The sequence below is a fragment of the Stenella coeruleoalba genome (assembly GCF_951394435.1).
Source record: "Stenella coeruleoalba genome assembly, chromosome: 18".
NCBI lineage: Eukaryota > Metazoa > Chordata > Mammalia > Artiodactyla > Delphinidae > Stenella > Stenella coeruleoalba.
Genome location: NC_137164.1, coordinates 2,908,125 through 2,924,163, shown reverse-complemented (window position 1 = coordinate 2,924,163; position 16,039 = coordinate 2,908,125). Strand labels below are relative to the sequence as shown.

At 53.6% G+C, this 16,039-nt stretch overlaps 1 protein-coding gene across 7 annotated transcripts in view; it reads left to right on the top strand.

Annotated features, from left to right (window-relative positions):
- SPATA13 (spermatogenesis associated 13) overlaps positions 1-12,785 on the top strand; it is a 207,011-nt gene extending 194,226 nt beyond the window's left edge. For all 7 annotated transcript variants that reach the window (XM_079903281.1, XM_079903283.1, XM_079903284.1 and 4 more), the window contains 5 exons: positions 558-790; positions 4,181-4,310; positions 6,017-6,389; positions 6,823-6,897; positions 8,715-12,785. In XM_079903281.1, coding sequence (XP_079759407.1) covers positions 558-790; positions 4,181-4,310; positions 6,017-6,389; positions 6,823-6,897; positions 8,715-8,893 — 990 coding nt within the window. In that variant the 3' untranslated portion in view covers positions 8,894-12,785. The remainder of the gene's footprint in view (positions 1-557; positions 791-4,180; positions 4,311-6,016; positions 6,390-6,822; positions 6,898-8,714) is intronic.
- The last annotated feature ends 3,254 nt before the right edge of the window (positions 12,786-16,039 follow it).

Genomic DNA, 16,039 nt, shown 5'->3' with positions numbered 1-16,039 from the left:
AGACACCGCAGGTGCGGGCAGGTGGACCTGTGTGAAGGCGGCGGCCTTGGGGCTGAGGAGCCTCAGGGTGCTGGGAGGGGCCCCCTCGGAGTCCCGGGGGGTGGGGCAGCCTGGAGGAGGAGGGGGGAGGGGGGGAGGTGGCCCCTCGTGGATGGCAGGTGGCAGGGTGGGAAGGAGACCTGTGACCAGGAGATGGGGCTTTGCGCCCACCTGCCCGGGAGAGGAGAAAGGACAGGCGGCAGCCAGGCGCGGGGACAGCACCTCCCTCTTCTCCTGGATCAGGCGACACGGGGTGACACAGAGGGCGCCGCTCCCCAGGGCGCCCTGTGCGCCCGACACGCCCTTTCAGGGTCTGTGGAAGGGGCCTGGCGTGGGCCGGGACTCTGCGTCCTCGGCAGCCTCTCGTTCCACCCCCAGGGTCTGGACGTGGCCCCTTCCCACGGGGCCCCCTGTCCAGGAACCTCCCCGGGGGTGGGGGAGAGGTGCCGGGTGTTGTCCATCCTCGTCAGGGTCCAGAGCCGCCCTGTCCTGACAGAGCTGTGCCCCCCCCTTCCCAGCAAGAAGGCTTCGCCATCTACTCCGAGTACTGCAACAACCACCCGGGCGCCTGCGCCGAGCTGGCGGGCCTGATGAAGCAGGGCCGCTACCGACACTTCTTCGAGGCCTGCCGCCTGCTGCAGCAGATGATCGACATCGCCATTGACGGCTTCCTGCTGACGCCGGTGCAGAAGATCTGCAAGTACCCGCTGCAGCTGGCCGAGCTGCTCAAGTACACCACTCAGGAGCACAGGTGAGGCACCGAAGAGGACGCAGGGTCACGTGAAGCTTCCGCAGGGGGCTTGGGGGCGGGGGCAGGGGAGGGGCTTCCCCTGGATGCCAGCACGCGGGGGGGCGGGGGAGCGGTGCGGGGGCCGGAGGGGGGGCAGCAGCGTGCAGCGGGGGGCGGGGGGGGCAGCGAGCAGTGGGGCGCGGGGCAGCGGTGACGGTGCGGGGGCGGGGGGCGGGGGGCGGGGAGGGCTGCGGTGCCCTCCTGGTGCTCTCAGTCAGCTGTCGGGAAGACGTTTCCAGGTCGTTTGGAAAGTTTAAGGTTGTTAACTACTGAAATGGGGCCATTGAAGAGCCTCCCGAATAGCCATTTCTAGAGATATTAGGAAATAAGAATTCATTCTTAAACTGTGTCATGAGCAGGTGGGGGATTTTTATTGTGTTGTCTGTCATTATAATTGACATGTGTTTTATAAATACTCTTGTAGCTACTCAGTAGTGAATAAAAACAATTTAAAAAAATAGACTGGTGTGAATACAGTTTCAGAAATATTTTCTTTCCTCTTATTTATCCTTAAGATATTTCAGGCCAGCTCACCCTCAGAGCAGTACAGTCAGCCCTCGGTGTCCGAGGAGATTGGCTTCAGGGCGCCTGGACACTAAAATCTGAGGATGCTCCAGTCCCTTATAGAAAACGGCGCAGTGTTCACATATAACCCGTGCGCAGCTGCCCAGATGGTTTACCTCATCTCTAGGTGACTTCTGATATCTAATACGATGTAAATAGTTATAAATACAATGTAAATGCTGTGTAAATGGTTGCTGGCCTGTGGCAAGTTTTGCTCTTTGGAGCTTTCTGGAATCTTTTTCCCAAATATTTTCAATCTGCGGTTGGCTGAATCACGGATGCAGAACCCCTAGGTATGCAGGGCTGGCTGCGTTACATGCTGGAGCAAAGAGTTCCTTCGCAGAGCGGTGAGGACACAGAAAAACTTGAACTCTGAAACAGAGCAGGGAGTCTCAAGGGTGCAGCGTAGTGTGTGGGCTCCACTGGGGGGCGCATCCTCCTGAGATCCTGTTGGGCTCTGAGCCCTTTCTGGTCCAGCTCGGTGCTTGTTCTGTCTCCTGATCCCATCCACCCTGTTCCCTCTGGCTCTGAGCATAGGGCTTCTCGTCATGGTTACCTGAGTGCTCCATCTCCCTTTGGGGCTTACTTTGTGAATTCTTCTGAGGGACCCAAAAATACTGACCTCTGCTTACCGAGTAGCAACTCATCACTTCCCCGCATGCACAGAACAACGTCTGATCGTGCTGTGATTGTACGTGAGCTGTCACCCATTATGTGTTGGAGCAGGCCTGCCCCCTCTCTGAGTTGTGAGGAAGGGTCTCCACCGCAGGGCCCCTTTCGCCGGCAGCCATGGGGTCCTCGCTGTGTTCTCAGCAGCCCACAACTGGCAGGCCAGTGGGGACACAGCCGTCGTCCAGCAAGGTTTTAGGACAAAGCTTTTTGTTTTCGATGAGAACCAGACCTCATCCGTGACATCCGTGTCATGGCACAAAGCTTTCAGTCCACCTGCAGCCCTTGGAAGGACAGTCTTGAAGGGGTCTAGTGAGAAAAGGGAGCGGGGAGAAACCGTGCCCAGAGGGAATCCGCTGCAGCACACGGCACGGCTCTGGGTTTCAACATCTAACTGTTGCCCCGAGAGCAGTGGGATTCTCCACGGCAGCACCTGCTCCGGAGGATGAGGGGGACGAATCATTCTTCTGTCCTCTGCGCCTGGACTCCTGCGCAGAGACGGGGCTGGGACAGGGGTCTTTTCGCAATTAGATCAGAAGGTCGAAGGAAAGAGCTGGGTTGCTAAACAACATACCCAGATGATGATGTTAGTTTCAAGAATTAAGGTGAAAGGAATAAGAGAAAGGAGTTGATTGAAATAGATAAAAGGAAAGAGCTATGTTATGTTTTTCTGATGGAAAAATCAGAAAACTTTGACAGAAAGAAAATAGCAAAGTCAAGCGAGTCACAAATTTGAAGACATTTTTTAAAAAATAAAATGTCATCGTGATGAGGAACCTGAGAAAATAAATAAGCAAATTAAGAAGCAGAACATCTCGAAAGACGGGGAAGCTATGCCAGGAGTGTGCTCATCGCCCTTCAACACTTAGCTTTTCTCCTTTAAGGGCACTTTTCACTATGAGGCATCTGCACAGTCTGATTGTTTCAAAACAAATCATTTTAAAAGAAATGACAAAAAGCCCATTTCCTTGTCTGAAGTAAAACAAAACAAAATATTTTTAAAAACCATTACACTCTGCCTCTTTCCTGGAATTGTACAGAAAAACTTGTGGGAAAAAAGTGCAATTATTTTGCACACTTTCTTCATTGCTGGAGCCCTTTCTGAGGGGGTGTTTGCTCCCATTATTTTGGCAGCCCCGCTGCCAAAGTGTGTCACTTTGTTCTTCTTTTCTGCCCCGCTTCTGTCTGAAGACAGTGGGGTCTGGTCTGTCTGGGAATGGGGTGGCGGGGATGCCCAGGGACCTCCCAGGAGTGCAGATGAACGGTGTTTGGTACATAGACAGCAGAGTCTGCTCCCAAGGCTTTTTCCTGGCTGTGCAGGAGGACTGCAATCCAGTCCACCTGAGACCCAGAGGCTCTGTGTGTCCTGGAAGACACAGGAAAGCGTGGGGGGGAAAAAAAAGACTTAGCTCGTTAGCTGGGCGACTGGTTTACATGTCCCTGAATTGTTAACGTGAAGCGAGACTTGAATGTAAACGTTTCCGGCCCCAGACACACTCTCTGGCAGCCTGTGTGCAGATCGGAGCTTCAGTTTTCCTGGTGCCTCCAGGGTTAGAGGAGCTGCTGGGGGAGACATGTGAGTCTGATTTGACTGTGGCCGGTAGAAAGCACCAGGAGTAAAGCTGCGTGGATGAGGGAAAGGTCGTGTCCGCAGTTACGTAACTCACTTGTGTCCTCCCCTCCTTTCCTGACTAAGAGCAAATCACCCCTCTTGAGAATGGGTGGGGATCACTGAAGTACTTTATGGGGCAGAACTAGCTCTATGAGGATTAGAGCAATAACAGAGGCCTGTCTTTTCTTTATTAATGAAAATAATCTGTCATCACTGTGACTGAAACTTATTTCTTGTGACCTTTGCTTCATTTCACTGTGGCTTCTGGGAAACGAACGGCAACATTCTTATTCCACAGAATTCTGGGTGGCATTCGGTCGGCTCCCTTAACCTCTGCGAACTGTAGCCTATTCACGAAGGAACAAGGGAAGGGGAACAATGGCTGTTGTTTAAAGGCCATCTTGTCTAGACTGTCAGTGCACAGTCACAGATGGAATGTATTATTTCGTAGGTCCTCATTTGCAAGGTGCCCATTACGTGGTTAAAATTAACCCCTCACTTTGCAGCGATTACAGGAACATAAAGGCAGCGTATGAGGCCATGAAGAACGTCGCCTGTTTGATCAATGAGCGAAAACGCAAGCTGGAAAGCATAGACAAGATAGCACGGTGGCAGGTGTCCATCGTGGGCTGGGAGGTACGTGGGAGCCCACCCCCCACCTGCGGTCCATCGTGGGCGCGGGGCACCTGGGAACCCTCCCCGCTCAGCGCGCATCTCGACCCACACAGCCCCGACCTGTGGTCGTCTGAGGCGACGGCCCACTTAGTGTCCCGTGGTTGGCGCCCTGTGCTCTGGGCTTTAATGGCACGATATTTTGATGCACTGTTAAAGCAGGCAGAGCTTTGCCCTCCGCCTCCTCCAGGGCGCGCTCTGAAGGGCGTCTGTGACCAGTTTGTTGCGGACACCCTGTCTCTCCCGCTTGGCTGTGGGCTCCGTGAGAGCAGCTGGAGAACCTTAGAGTGCAGGTTCTGTCATGGTGGGAGTGCGACTCCCGTGTGATCTGGGCGAGGTTGATGATCCGTCTGTGTGATGGGGAGGGAAACGTTACCTCTCGTAGGGCTGTCGTGAGGATCGCGTGAGACGGTGCCACGGAGCACTTGATGCACAGCCTGTGGCAATGGCCTAGCGCGCACGCGCACGCGCACACACACACACGCTTTTATTTGTTAGAACAGCAGTGACAGTAGCTAGTGCTTGTACTGTGTTCACACGTGCCTGGCGCTGGTCTGAGTCGTTTAAATATATGAACTCATTTAACCCTCTCAATAGTCCTATGAAGTAGGAACTGTTATTACCCCATTTAACAGATGGGGAAACTGAAGCACAGAAAGGTGAGGGAGCAGCATGGGACCCACGGACCACTGCCCCTGAGGCCATCACCGAGGACAATAGCCCACGTTGTTCGGATGGTTTGCAGACACAGGAAGAGCCATCCTGCATCAGATCAATTGATCAGAGCTCACTCTCCCCAAAGATTGTGAAAGTTTGGATGGAGAAGTTAGGTCTTTAACTAAAGCAGGTGACAGCAGTGAACACTGGAGAGAAATACTCTTCTTTCAAGGCCCTCATGGACTCTGGGAGTTCAGATGGGACCTTGGGGTCCGTGGATCTAAGTCTCCAGGGCACAGAATCGCTGTAGGCAAGTAAATAGAAAAGCTATTTCGGAGTCGAGATCTTTTGCCTCCAAAAACTATTGTGTATAACTGGGACTAGAGGAGGGTGAAATCTTACAGTCAAAGGCCAGTGTCCTAGCAGACACCACAAAGTTACACTGGATTAGAGCCGACCTAAATATTACAGAAGCGTGTTTCTCCTCCTGTTCTTGGACTCTGACATTTAGGGGATAATTTCTTGTGAGAAGTTTACCAATTTCTTGCTGGCAGCTTGCCATCTGGCCTCTTGTTTCCAAGACCCTGAGCTAGTTATGCCGGGGAGCTGCATAGAAGCCCCCCGAGTCTGCAGCACTGAGCCCCTAGCCACAGGGGTCTCCTTGTTCTCGGGGGTCGGTCCAGGCCAGCTGCCATTTCGGATCCTGATTGGATCCCACCCATCCAGAATTTTTCACCAGATCTTTCTGATAAGGGAGACCCCTCAGGTAACATAGGGGCTCAATCACATTTTCCCATGGAATAGGGAAAAGAGAGAAGAGTTTTCCTGCGCAAGGAGGCTGACGGCCGAGGTCTGACCGGCCTTTGAGGCCTTGCCCTGCACGTGGGCCTCGTGTAACTGGCCCGCCCGTGGGGATTCATGCCAGGGCCTCCCCCCCCAGCTCCACCCGATGCCCGGTACCCTAAGACCTCGCGTCAGGGCACCTCAGGACATGTGTCCACCCTTCCCTCCAGGGCCAGGACATCCTCGAGCGCAGCTCGGAGCTGATCCACTCCGGGGAGCTGACCAGGGTCACCCGGCAGGGCAAGAGCCAGCAGCGGACGTTCTTCCTGTTTGACCACCAGCTGGTGGCCTGCAAGAAGGACCTGCTGCGGAGGGACGTGCTCTACTACCGCGGCAGCACAGACATGGACGCCGTGGAGCTCGTGGACCTGGAGGACGGCCGCGACGGTGCCCGCACCCTCGGCGTCAGGAACGCCTTCAAGCTGGTCAGCAGGACGGGTGACGAGGCGCACCTGTTCTGTGCCAAGAAGCCTGAGGACAAGGCGCGGTGGCTGCAGGCCTGCAGGGACGAGCGCAGGCGGGTGCAGGAGGACCGGGCGATGGGTGAGCCCTGGGGTCTTGGCCCTTCCCCCGCCTCTTCCGGTTCACCCCCCGCGGGGAAAAGACCAGGGAGCTGCAGGTCCTGATATTCCTAAACCTGCTTACAAGACCGACAGGGACAGGTGTGCCGTGGGTCCTATTGTTGGACCCATTTCACAGATGAGGAAACTGAGGCTGAAGGCACCAGCCCACTCTTAGAAGGCAGGTTGTCACTCTTCACGTGTCCCGGTAGGGAGAGTGGTGGTGTGGCCATCCTGGTGATAATCGTCCTCCTCCTCCACTCCCTTCAACCCCTTATACTCACTTCCTGAAGGATTAAGGCCCTTTGCTTTGGGTAATGGAGCAGACCTCAGGGTTAATGTGGGTTCAGTGCAGGTTTTATTCTGAAATGTTTTCACTGGTTTTGAATACATATCACATTTGTTTCTAAATACAGGAGTGGAAATTTCAGAAAGTCAGAAGAAACTTGCCATGTTAAATGCTCAAAAGGCAGGACATGGAAAGTCAAAAGGTAAATTTTGAAGAATGTTTTTCACCTCTTTAGTGTGTGTATGTCAGTACTGGAATTAAAATGGGGAGAAATGCCCGAAGCTGTTAGGTATGACCGACTCTTAAGTGAAGGAGAGAAGTGTGGGTAAAACAAGATGATAGTTCAGAGCAGTGGACGGTTTAAAAACCAAATCTGCATTTGGTTCTGAACATCCTTTAGTACGTGCTTACGTTTGAAGAGGAGTCTGTACAAGGTGTTTGACTTGGGGCCGAGGAGCTTCTAGACCCCCCTGCCCTGCCCTCTGAGCTTCCCCCCTGCAGAGGGAGGGATTATCCATCCACAGGCCAACCAGCCCAGGAGTCTGGGGCATGTGAGGAGGAAATCTCCAACCCCAGACTGCTTATCAGCTGAAGGCATGTCCTAGTTCAGATGAGAAAAAAGATGTCAAAGTTCACTGTGTCAAGCAGGGGGCGAAAGCAAAAGAAGATCCTCTGGCTTCTTTAGGACCTGGATTCTCTACCCTGCAGGCACATTCTGTGGGAATGACCTGGGCAGCTCTTACAAAATACCAAGGCCCGGGACACGGACCCCAGAGTCCACACATGCATAGTACAAATATTCCAGCGCAACAGAAATGAAACAATAAGGATTCTTATACCAAAACTACATGTTGTATTTCTGCAAACTTTATTCACGTGAAATTGATCCCATTGGGTATTTTCCTACCCGAAAATGCAAAAACAAGGACCAGTTGAGCCCAGGACCGATGGGCCGAGAAGAATTTATTACCAGAACAGCATTTAGCAAAGCCCTGCTTCCTCTGCTCAAATGCAGAATTTCCTGCCGCCGCCCCCCCTCCGCCCACACACACTAAGTTAACAGATATCTTCAAGGCAGAAAATCTCATTTTAAGTATTTCTTGCATCTCCACTTTGGATGGCAGGTGACTGGTAAATACCAGTTTATTGGGATCCACTAGTTCCCGTCCATATCTTCCAAGGATCACTGGCTCAGCGGCCAGGCAGCTAGTTCGAAGGAGCTCTCATGCTTCTGGGGGTCACCTGTCCTGCACTTTCCATGAGTTCTCCCATGTCATCCTCTCTGTGGCCGGTAGAGGTAGTCAGCCGCCCTGGAAGAGGAGGAGAGCCTTGTGGCAGGTCAGGGGCAGGGAGGGTTTGTGGACGGAGGCCTCTCTTCTTCCCAAACTCCCACTCTCTCCTCTCTCCATGCTGACTTTCACAGCGCGTGGTCTTGTAGCTAATATAAGACCACTTTCTGACCACCTGTGCACAGGTTTTATATGCCAGCTCCAAAGAAACAGTTTTGGTTAATTCGATGAGGTATCAAGGCACTACTCTAAGCACGTTACTTACATTCACTCATTTAATTCTCATAACAACCCAGTGGGCACCGTTACCCCATCTTAGACATTGGAAAACTGAGGCTCAGAGGAACCAAATCATTGCATCCCGTAAGTGGCGAGCAGCGTGAGCTCCAGGCTCTCACAGAAAGCACTCCGCTGCTTCCCATCCCACACAGACGTCCAGATCCAGTCCTGCCGGTGAAATTTACACAGTGGCCCTGGGTTTCTGTTTCCTTCCCGGTCACTTGGCTGTCACGGTACTGTCCTGGGAGGGTTTTAAGTGAGGATTCAGTGCGGTAGTCTGTGTCCCGATTGGCACACAGGGTCTGAGTGTGTCAGGATGGCCGTTCGGGACCCCTTTGGGGGAGGTGACTGGAGGGTCGGCCTGGGGCGTGGGGACCAGCACTTGCTTTTCCCTTTGGGCTGCCGCCGGCGCTGAGTCCGTGGCCCTCTGCCCTCCTCACCCCTGCATCAGGCTACGGTGGAGGATGCCCCTCGGCCCCCCCGCTCCAGAGCCTGCGGCCGGTCCACCAGCGCCACGTCACCGTGCCCGCCAGCCTGCCACAACAGCAGGTGTTCGCCCTGGCGGAGCCCAAGAGGAAGCCGTCGCTGTTCTGGCACACCTTCAACAAGCTCACCCCCTTCAGGAAGTGACGCGGGGACCGGGGAGAGGGGCCCCCGTGCCCCTCCTGGGCCCCGTCCAAGGAGTCTACTCCGCACATGGCACAGGGATCCGGTGCTGAAAACCTCTCCTGGGGACGCAGTGAGGAGGACCTGGCCTCGCCTGCGGTCGCAGAGGCCCAGCTGCCTTCTCGGGAGGGAGGGGGGTCATGACGCACAGCTCCAGTGTCCCCTGGACCGCTCCCCGCCGTGAGCCCACCGAGGCGGCCGGCGCTGGGGAATCGGAGTGGGCTCTGGAGATGCTGGGCGGGGAGCCGGGAGCATCGCCGAGGACGAGCTGCAGTCCAGGCCCCGGGAGGGGCTCCCCGAGGAGGATGGGCAGGGCCACTTTGCCTTCGGTCTTGAAGGGGAGGGGAGTGCCGGGGTCACGGGGTGGCGGGCGGTGACCGCAGCCCCGTCGGGGCCCTGGGGTCCCCTGGCGTCTTCCTCATCCATGCAGTCGCCAAATGGTGGGCCGGCCTCTCCCGCAGGCTCCTGCGCACATGGTCCAGGGCCCGCGGTGCACAGAGACCCACGCGCTCCAAAGACGCCGTTGCTTTCGGGGGGCAGGGAGCCCGCTGCTGGCTCTGTACACTTGTCCCCGCCCGTGTGCCACTCCCCGAGCAGAAACCTGAGAAACTTCACGCACGTGCACTTCCAGTGGGAAAACCGATTTCATTTCGTTTGAGGACGAAGTGAACGTGCAGACCTCCCAGTTGAAACGTGTCCTTAAAAGAGCATCCGTGTGCCTGTTCCTCCCTGTGCCTCTGTCCTCGCCGATCAAGGGACAGTGACACGTACCTTCTTCCACTGAAAACCACGAGGCTCAGGGTCCTGCTTCCTCCATGTTTGAGGCCACCTTTGCCCCACGCCCCGAGCAGTAGTGCCAGCCGTGCCACGCTAGGCGTGTCGGCAGGTTTCTGAAGATCGGTTCCGTATGGAAGAGACCTCACGAAATAGATCCAGACTCAGAGAGAGCAGCGCGCTCTGGCGAAGGCCACGCGGCCGACGCCGGTCGGCAGCAACCTCCTTGCCTCTCCTCGACGGTAAATTTTGATGAAAATGGCTTTTAAACGTGAGACACCTTTCCGTTGACCTCGTGCACCGGGCGGGGGTCCTGTTACATGTCTTGTGGTTTTCTACTCGGGAATCTCTTTTTGGTGTTGAAACCTCAAAACTTCTCTTTTCTACCCAGTCCCTGCTTGAGAATAAACACACCTGTATGGTCCTAACAGAGGGGACACCTGAGACTCCAGGTGTGGGCCCCCTCCTCCTCACACCCAGAGCTGTTCCCGGGGGGCAGGGGGACCCAGGCGGTGCTGCCTCTGCGGACCTCGGGGCCCAGGTCCCGGCACGGAAGCCGCTTCTGTGAGGAAGCTCCTCGGGAGGTGCCGTGGGTCCGCGTGCTCGTGTGTGTGTGTGTGTGTGTGTGTGTGTGTGTGTGTGTGTGTCCTTTCTGAATAGACTTCTCAATTTCCGTTGCATTTATATAACTGACCTTTTTACTAACAAGCTATAATGATACATTTTGAATACTATGCTTAATATGCTTTTCGTGGGCCCCCTCAGCAAACGTTGTCGGGCCTCTGTGCTAAACAGAGTTGTTTGTTTATACGGCAGTTGTGAACAGTTGGGTTGCTTTTTTTTTTTTTTAATAGAATTACTTTGAGGAAGTAAAGAAAATCAGTTGCTCATGTTATATTTCCAGTGAGGACTCACCCCCAGTGCAGAAGCACCCAGAGGGCCCCCATCTCCCCCGTTGTCCAGAGCACAGGGACAAAGGGCTGGACGTGCTGTCGGCAGCCCTGGTCTGTCTCTCGGCCGAGCCCTGACTCCTGGCTCCACCCTCCTCCCCTAAAGCTTCCCAACAGAGGAGCAGGAAGCATGGACACCAGGGCACGTGGTGACAGTCCCTTAGTCAGATGTCCATCCTCGGTGGCTCCTGCTTGGATTTCCAGGTGATTTGAAAACTGCTAAAATGTGTTTAAAAGGATACAACGTCCTTTGTCCTCTTTAAATCTGTGTGTCTAGCTTGGGTTTATTAGCAAACGCCTGCGTTCTCTACAGGATAGATGGCTCAGTGTTCTGTTTTTACATTTGACGAACTTCCTTCCTTTTTTTTTTTTTTTTTTTTTTTTTGCGGTACGCGGGCCTCTTACTGTTGTGGCCTCTCCCGTTGCGGAGCACAGGCTCCGGACGTGCAGGCTCAGTGGCCATGGCTCACGGGCCCAGCCGCTCCGCGGCATGTGGGATCCGCCCGGACCGGGGCACGAACCCGTGTCCCCTGCATCGGTAGGCGGACCCCCAACCACTGCGCCACCAGGGAAGCCCTGAACTTCCTTCTTGATTTCTCGCATGTTCCACTTGGAGAGAAAAAGAGAAAAAACGAAGAGACTCCCTGTACAGGTTGTGTATGAATTTCACTGGGAATCTCGCTTTCTCTGTCTGTCTTTTTAACACTACACTGCGTGGTATCGGTGGACCACGCCCCCCCCCAATAAAGATGGCATAAGATTTTGATGAATTTCACTTACTCTATCATGTTTCAGAGTTTGCCAACTCTGTTGAAAGACCTTTGAAATGGCCTCAGGTCCAAAGCAGCCTTCTCGGTTTTTGATGATGCCTAACATGTATAACAACCTTGCAGTAGATTGTAAGCCGTCGTACGACAGAATACCTGTGGAGTCCTGGAGAAATGGCATTCTTTGTCTTTGGCCTGCAAACTGGAAGAAGAGTGGCGGGGCTTTGCCAGGGCTTTCCTGGGACACCTGTGTCTCTTGCTCTCGGTACATCTGATCTCTTCCCACCCCCTGCCGTAGACCTGATTTTGTAGTTGAAAACATTTCACCCCCATCTCCACACTCCTTCTGAATATCGTCGTGCCTTTTTATTCGTAATACGAGGACTGAGCTCCATGCTGTTCAGAAAATCCCCTCAATCCTACATTGCTGTTGTCTAGACACAGAGCAAAAGTACATTTAATTCAAAACCTGTTTCACAGTAGAAATCTTTTGTAGAAGCCACGCACCGGCATTTTATCGGTTGGGAATCTCTACGGGCCCAGACTGCTGATTCTCCTCAGTGCAGATCAGCTTAGTCACCAAGCCAGGGTAGAGAAACCCGACCACCGGAGTTAGGGAAGAAATCGCGGTGTAATATTTTGTTGAGGAGAGGAGAAACAGACGTGTCCCTCACAGTCCAGTGCCAACAAGCGTGGATAAATGTGGCTCACAGGCCAGGGACGCCAGGCGCACACCGAGAAGGCCACTGCCCCAAAGCAGTTGTCCCTGTAATAAGCTTAGCCCGCAAGTCCTCCCTGTTAACGTTTCACCTGGCGGACGCTGCCCTTCTCGGGATGGATGCAGCGGAGGTGGAGTCCCAAAGATTCGGAAAATAGTAAGTGGAAACTGTGATCTTGAAGAAAACAAACAAACCCAGGAGCATAAATATCGGATGCATATTTCGTAACAACAAACTTAACATTACTGTCTTCAGTTGTTTATTAAGTATCTGACACTTGAATTTAGAAAATACTGTAACCGATTCTGTAATTTACCAGTCGGTCTCTTTTTGTAAATATTAGCGTCCACAGTGTTTGACTTACCTACTTCGCAAGGCTTTTGGTGACCTGTTCCCTCAATGCTAACTCACCGGCCTCAAGGTGATGTTATCTGTATAGGTCAAGTGACAGCTTCCAGACTGATGAGGCGGCTGTTGACAGCTGAATTGGGTTGTGCAAGATCGCTGTAACTTGATATGTATTTTCTCTGAAGATTTTGTAAAAAAAAAAAAAAAAAAAAAAAAATTTACAATGTTATTTGAATGATTTCTTGTAAATGCTGTGAATCTATATTTGTTGTTTTGTATCTGTATATTAAAGTTAATTTGCCAAACTGGCTGTGGTAATGCATTGGAGTGTGTGTGTGTGTGTGTGTGTGTGTGTGTGTGTGTAACACACATATATATATATATATATATTTTTTTTTTTTTTCTGTACACGGGCCTCTCACCGCTGTGGCCTCTCCTGTTGCGGAGCACAGGCTCCGGACGCACAGGCTCAGCGGCCATGGCTCACGGGCGCAGCCGCTCCGTGGCATGTGGGATCTTCCCGGACCGGGGCTCGAACCCGTGTCCCCTGCATCAGCAGGCGGACTCTCAACCGCTGCGCCACCAGGGAAGCCCCATAACATATATTTTAAATGGAGAGTGAGTGCTAGGAGGCTTTCTGGGATTTGCAGGTCCTTCCCTGCCTGGACACTGACAGATTTCTTTTCAGCAAAAATCATCCACTAATGAACTGATGAAAACTGCTGGGGTGGGTGCAGGAGAAGGAAGGCCCTGAGGGGAACAGAGAGCGGCCACTCGACTTGAAAGAAGCCACCAAATATCGGAGTGAGACTGGCAAAGCCAAAACTGGAGTGAGAAGCACAGCTCTGGCTCCCGGGGGCGCGAGGCAGATGCGGGCCCTTCCCGGTGGTTCCGGATCCGCAGGTGGCCCCACTCACTTAGCCTTGGTGAGTGGGCTGGATAAGAATTTCCTTCCCTAATTAACAGCTCCGCAAAGTTAAGCAGATAGCCCATTGTTGCTGTGACCGTCATCAGGAAAGCATCCCCTCGAAGGTTGCCGCAGCGCCCCTGCTCAGTTGTTTACTCGTAACGGCCTTCGGCTCCCCTCCTTGGGCTGGACTCAAGGGGCTTTGCTTAGGGGGCCAGGGGTGTGGAAGCTCTGGAACCTAACCCCCCCTCGGAGGGCAGTTCTCGCAGCTCAGGAGGGCACCCCGTGGAGGGAGGAGAGGGCTGAGGGTAGGGCCGTCCTCAGAGGGGTTCCGGGGAGACGGCCCAGCCCGGGAGCCACTGTCCCATGGGGCACCAGACAGACGGTGAAACGGGCGATCCTCCCATGGGGCGTGTGCTCCAGGGGGACGAGCACGTGGAGCATTACTAGAGCACAGCGTGCATTGCAAACATTTGAGTTCTAGAAGGACTTCAGGGATGGGGGCCTTTCCGGGGAGGCAGGGCGCACGCAGACCCCTGAGGGGGAGCCCCGAGCAGCCCTGGGTGAGCTGCTGGGATCCAAGTGCAATGGGAGTTGAGACACCAATGGTGGAAGGTCCATCTCAGGGCTGCGGGCCGGGGCGCTGGGTTGTACCGGGCGGAGTCTAGGCGAGGAGAACTGCTCCAGGGGCAGAGAAAAGGCGGACATAAAACCAGAGGCGGGGGATGACTGGCGAGACAGAATCCAGCAGAGACGATGAGAAAGGAGAGAAGACCGCTGTCAGGATGCTCGGTGAGGATGCAGGTGCCCGTCATCACCTGGGTGGGTGCTGGGCGCTGCTGCTGTAATCGGATCCAGGAAGGGATGGCGTGGAGGGTGGGTCTGTGACTGTCTGGACCACCCGGTGGAAGCACGGGGCTGGGATGCAGATGGGGGAGGGCCGAGCAGAGAGCAGGCAGCTGGGGGTGAGGATGCACCTGGGGCCCCTGCCTCAGCCCTGAGCGAGGCAGAGAAGGGGGAAGGGGCCCGGGGTGGGGAAGGGGGCAGGAGGGCAGAAGGCAGAGACTGTCTGCAGCGCCGAATGCTGCCCACACGCCTGCCCCTGAGGAAGGACCCAGGTGTCCGGGCGGAGTTAGGGGTCAAGAGGCCAGGTCCTTAACCTGTGACGTAATTAAACCCTGCCACTGCCCTGTGATGCTGGTAATGTTTTGCCTGCCATACAGAGAAGGACACTGAGGCACAGTGAGGGTAGGGGATTTACCTCTGTTCAGGGGGGACTCTCCCTGGGGCCTCTGCATTCCAGCTTGGCTCTCAGAGTTGGTTCTGTGAGAAACAGCATTGGGTGCATTTGTTCTCTCGATGCTATTTTTAAGTCAGAAATCAATGTTAATAGACACTGATGGGAGAAGATAAGAATCAGTGATCACATGGGATTGAAAAACTAGTTGCACCATGTTTTTCTTAGTGCCGTGTGTGTGTGTGTGTGTGTGTGTGTGTGTGTGTGTGTGAGAGAGAGAGAGAGAGAGAGAGAGAGAGAACAGGCATTAAACTCTTAGGCAGTCGAATGCCTACACTAAAGGGAGCTACACAGAGTCAGAGAGATGTAGTTAAGTGATGTCAGTTCTAAGGGTCCAGGATCCGATCGGGGCCTAACAGCATCGTCTTCAGTTTGGTCCTATTAGCTCGTGATTGATCGCGGAGAGGAAGCAAAGGCACAAACGTCAGTCTAAGGGGAAGCGCCTGCCGGGGGGGACTCCTCCCTCCAGACCCATCTGGAAGCTGCCTCACCTTCTCTCGCTACCGAGAGTCTGTCATACAAAGTGAAGTAAGTCAGAAAGAGAAAAACGAATACGTATGTTAACGCATATATATGGAATCTAAAAAAAAAGGTTCTGAAGAACCTAGGGGCAGGACAGGAATAAAGACGCAGACGTAGAGAATGGACTTGAGGACACGGGGAGGGGGAGGGGAAGCTGGGACGAAGTGAGAGAGTGGCATGGACATGTATACACTACCAAATGTAAAATAGATAGCTAGTGGGAAGCAGCCGCATAGCACAGGGAGATCAGCTCGGTGCTCTGTGACCACCTAGAGGGGCGGGATAGGGAGGGTGGGAGGGAGACGCAAGAGGGAGGGGATATGCGGATGTATGTATATGTATAGGTGATTCACTTTGTTATAAAGCAGAAGCTAACACACCATTGTAATGCAATTATACTCCAATAAAGTTGTTAAAAATAATAATTATAATAAAATAAATCGAAAAATAAAATAAAAAGGACGGAAAGAAGGAGCTAAATTGGCTGAACTAAGTGGTGTTGCTGGAAGGTGCCCCTGGCTCAAGTGTTGCCTCAACTTTTGAAGTTCTTCCAGGACACCTCGTGCTTACTTGTTCCCTCCCCTTCCTGCTGTTTTGCAGATCCATCCACTAGGGAATTGCGTGGCAGGAAGGTGTGATTTTCATTTAGTTTGCTCCTGATTCCCTGTTTGCATAGCACCTGCGTGCCGCCTGCAGCCCTGGGGTTCAGGTAAGAGCCTTAGGAAACAATTTCTTAAAATTCAGTTTAAGGCCTCAGAGTCCTGAAGCAGCTCTTGTATTACTGGTGTGTGATAATCCTGCTTAAGTAGGTATCTGTCTACAGGGC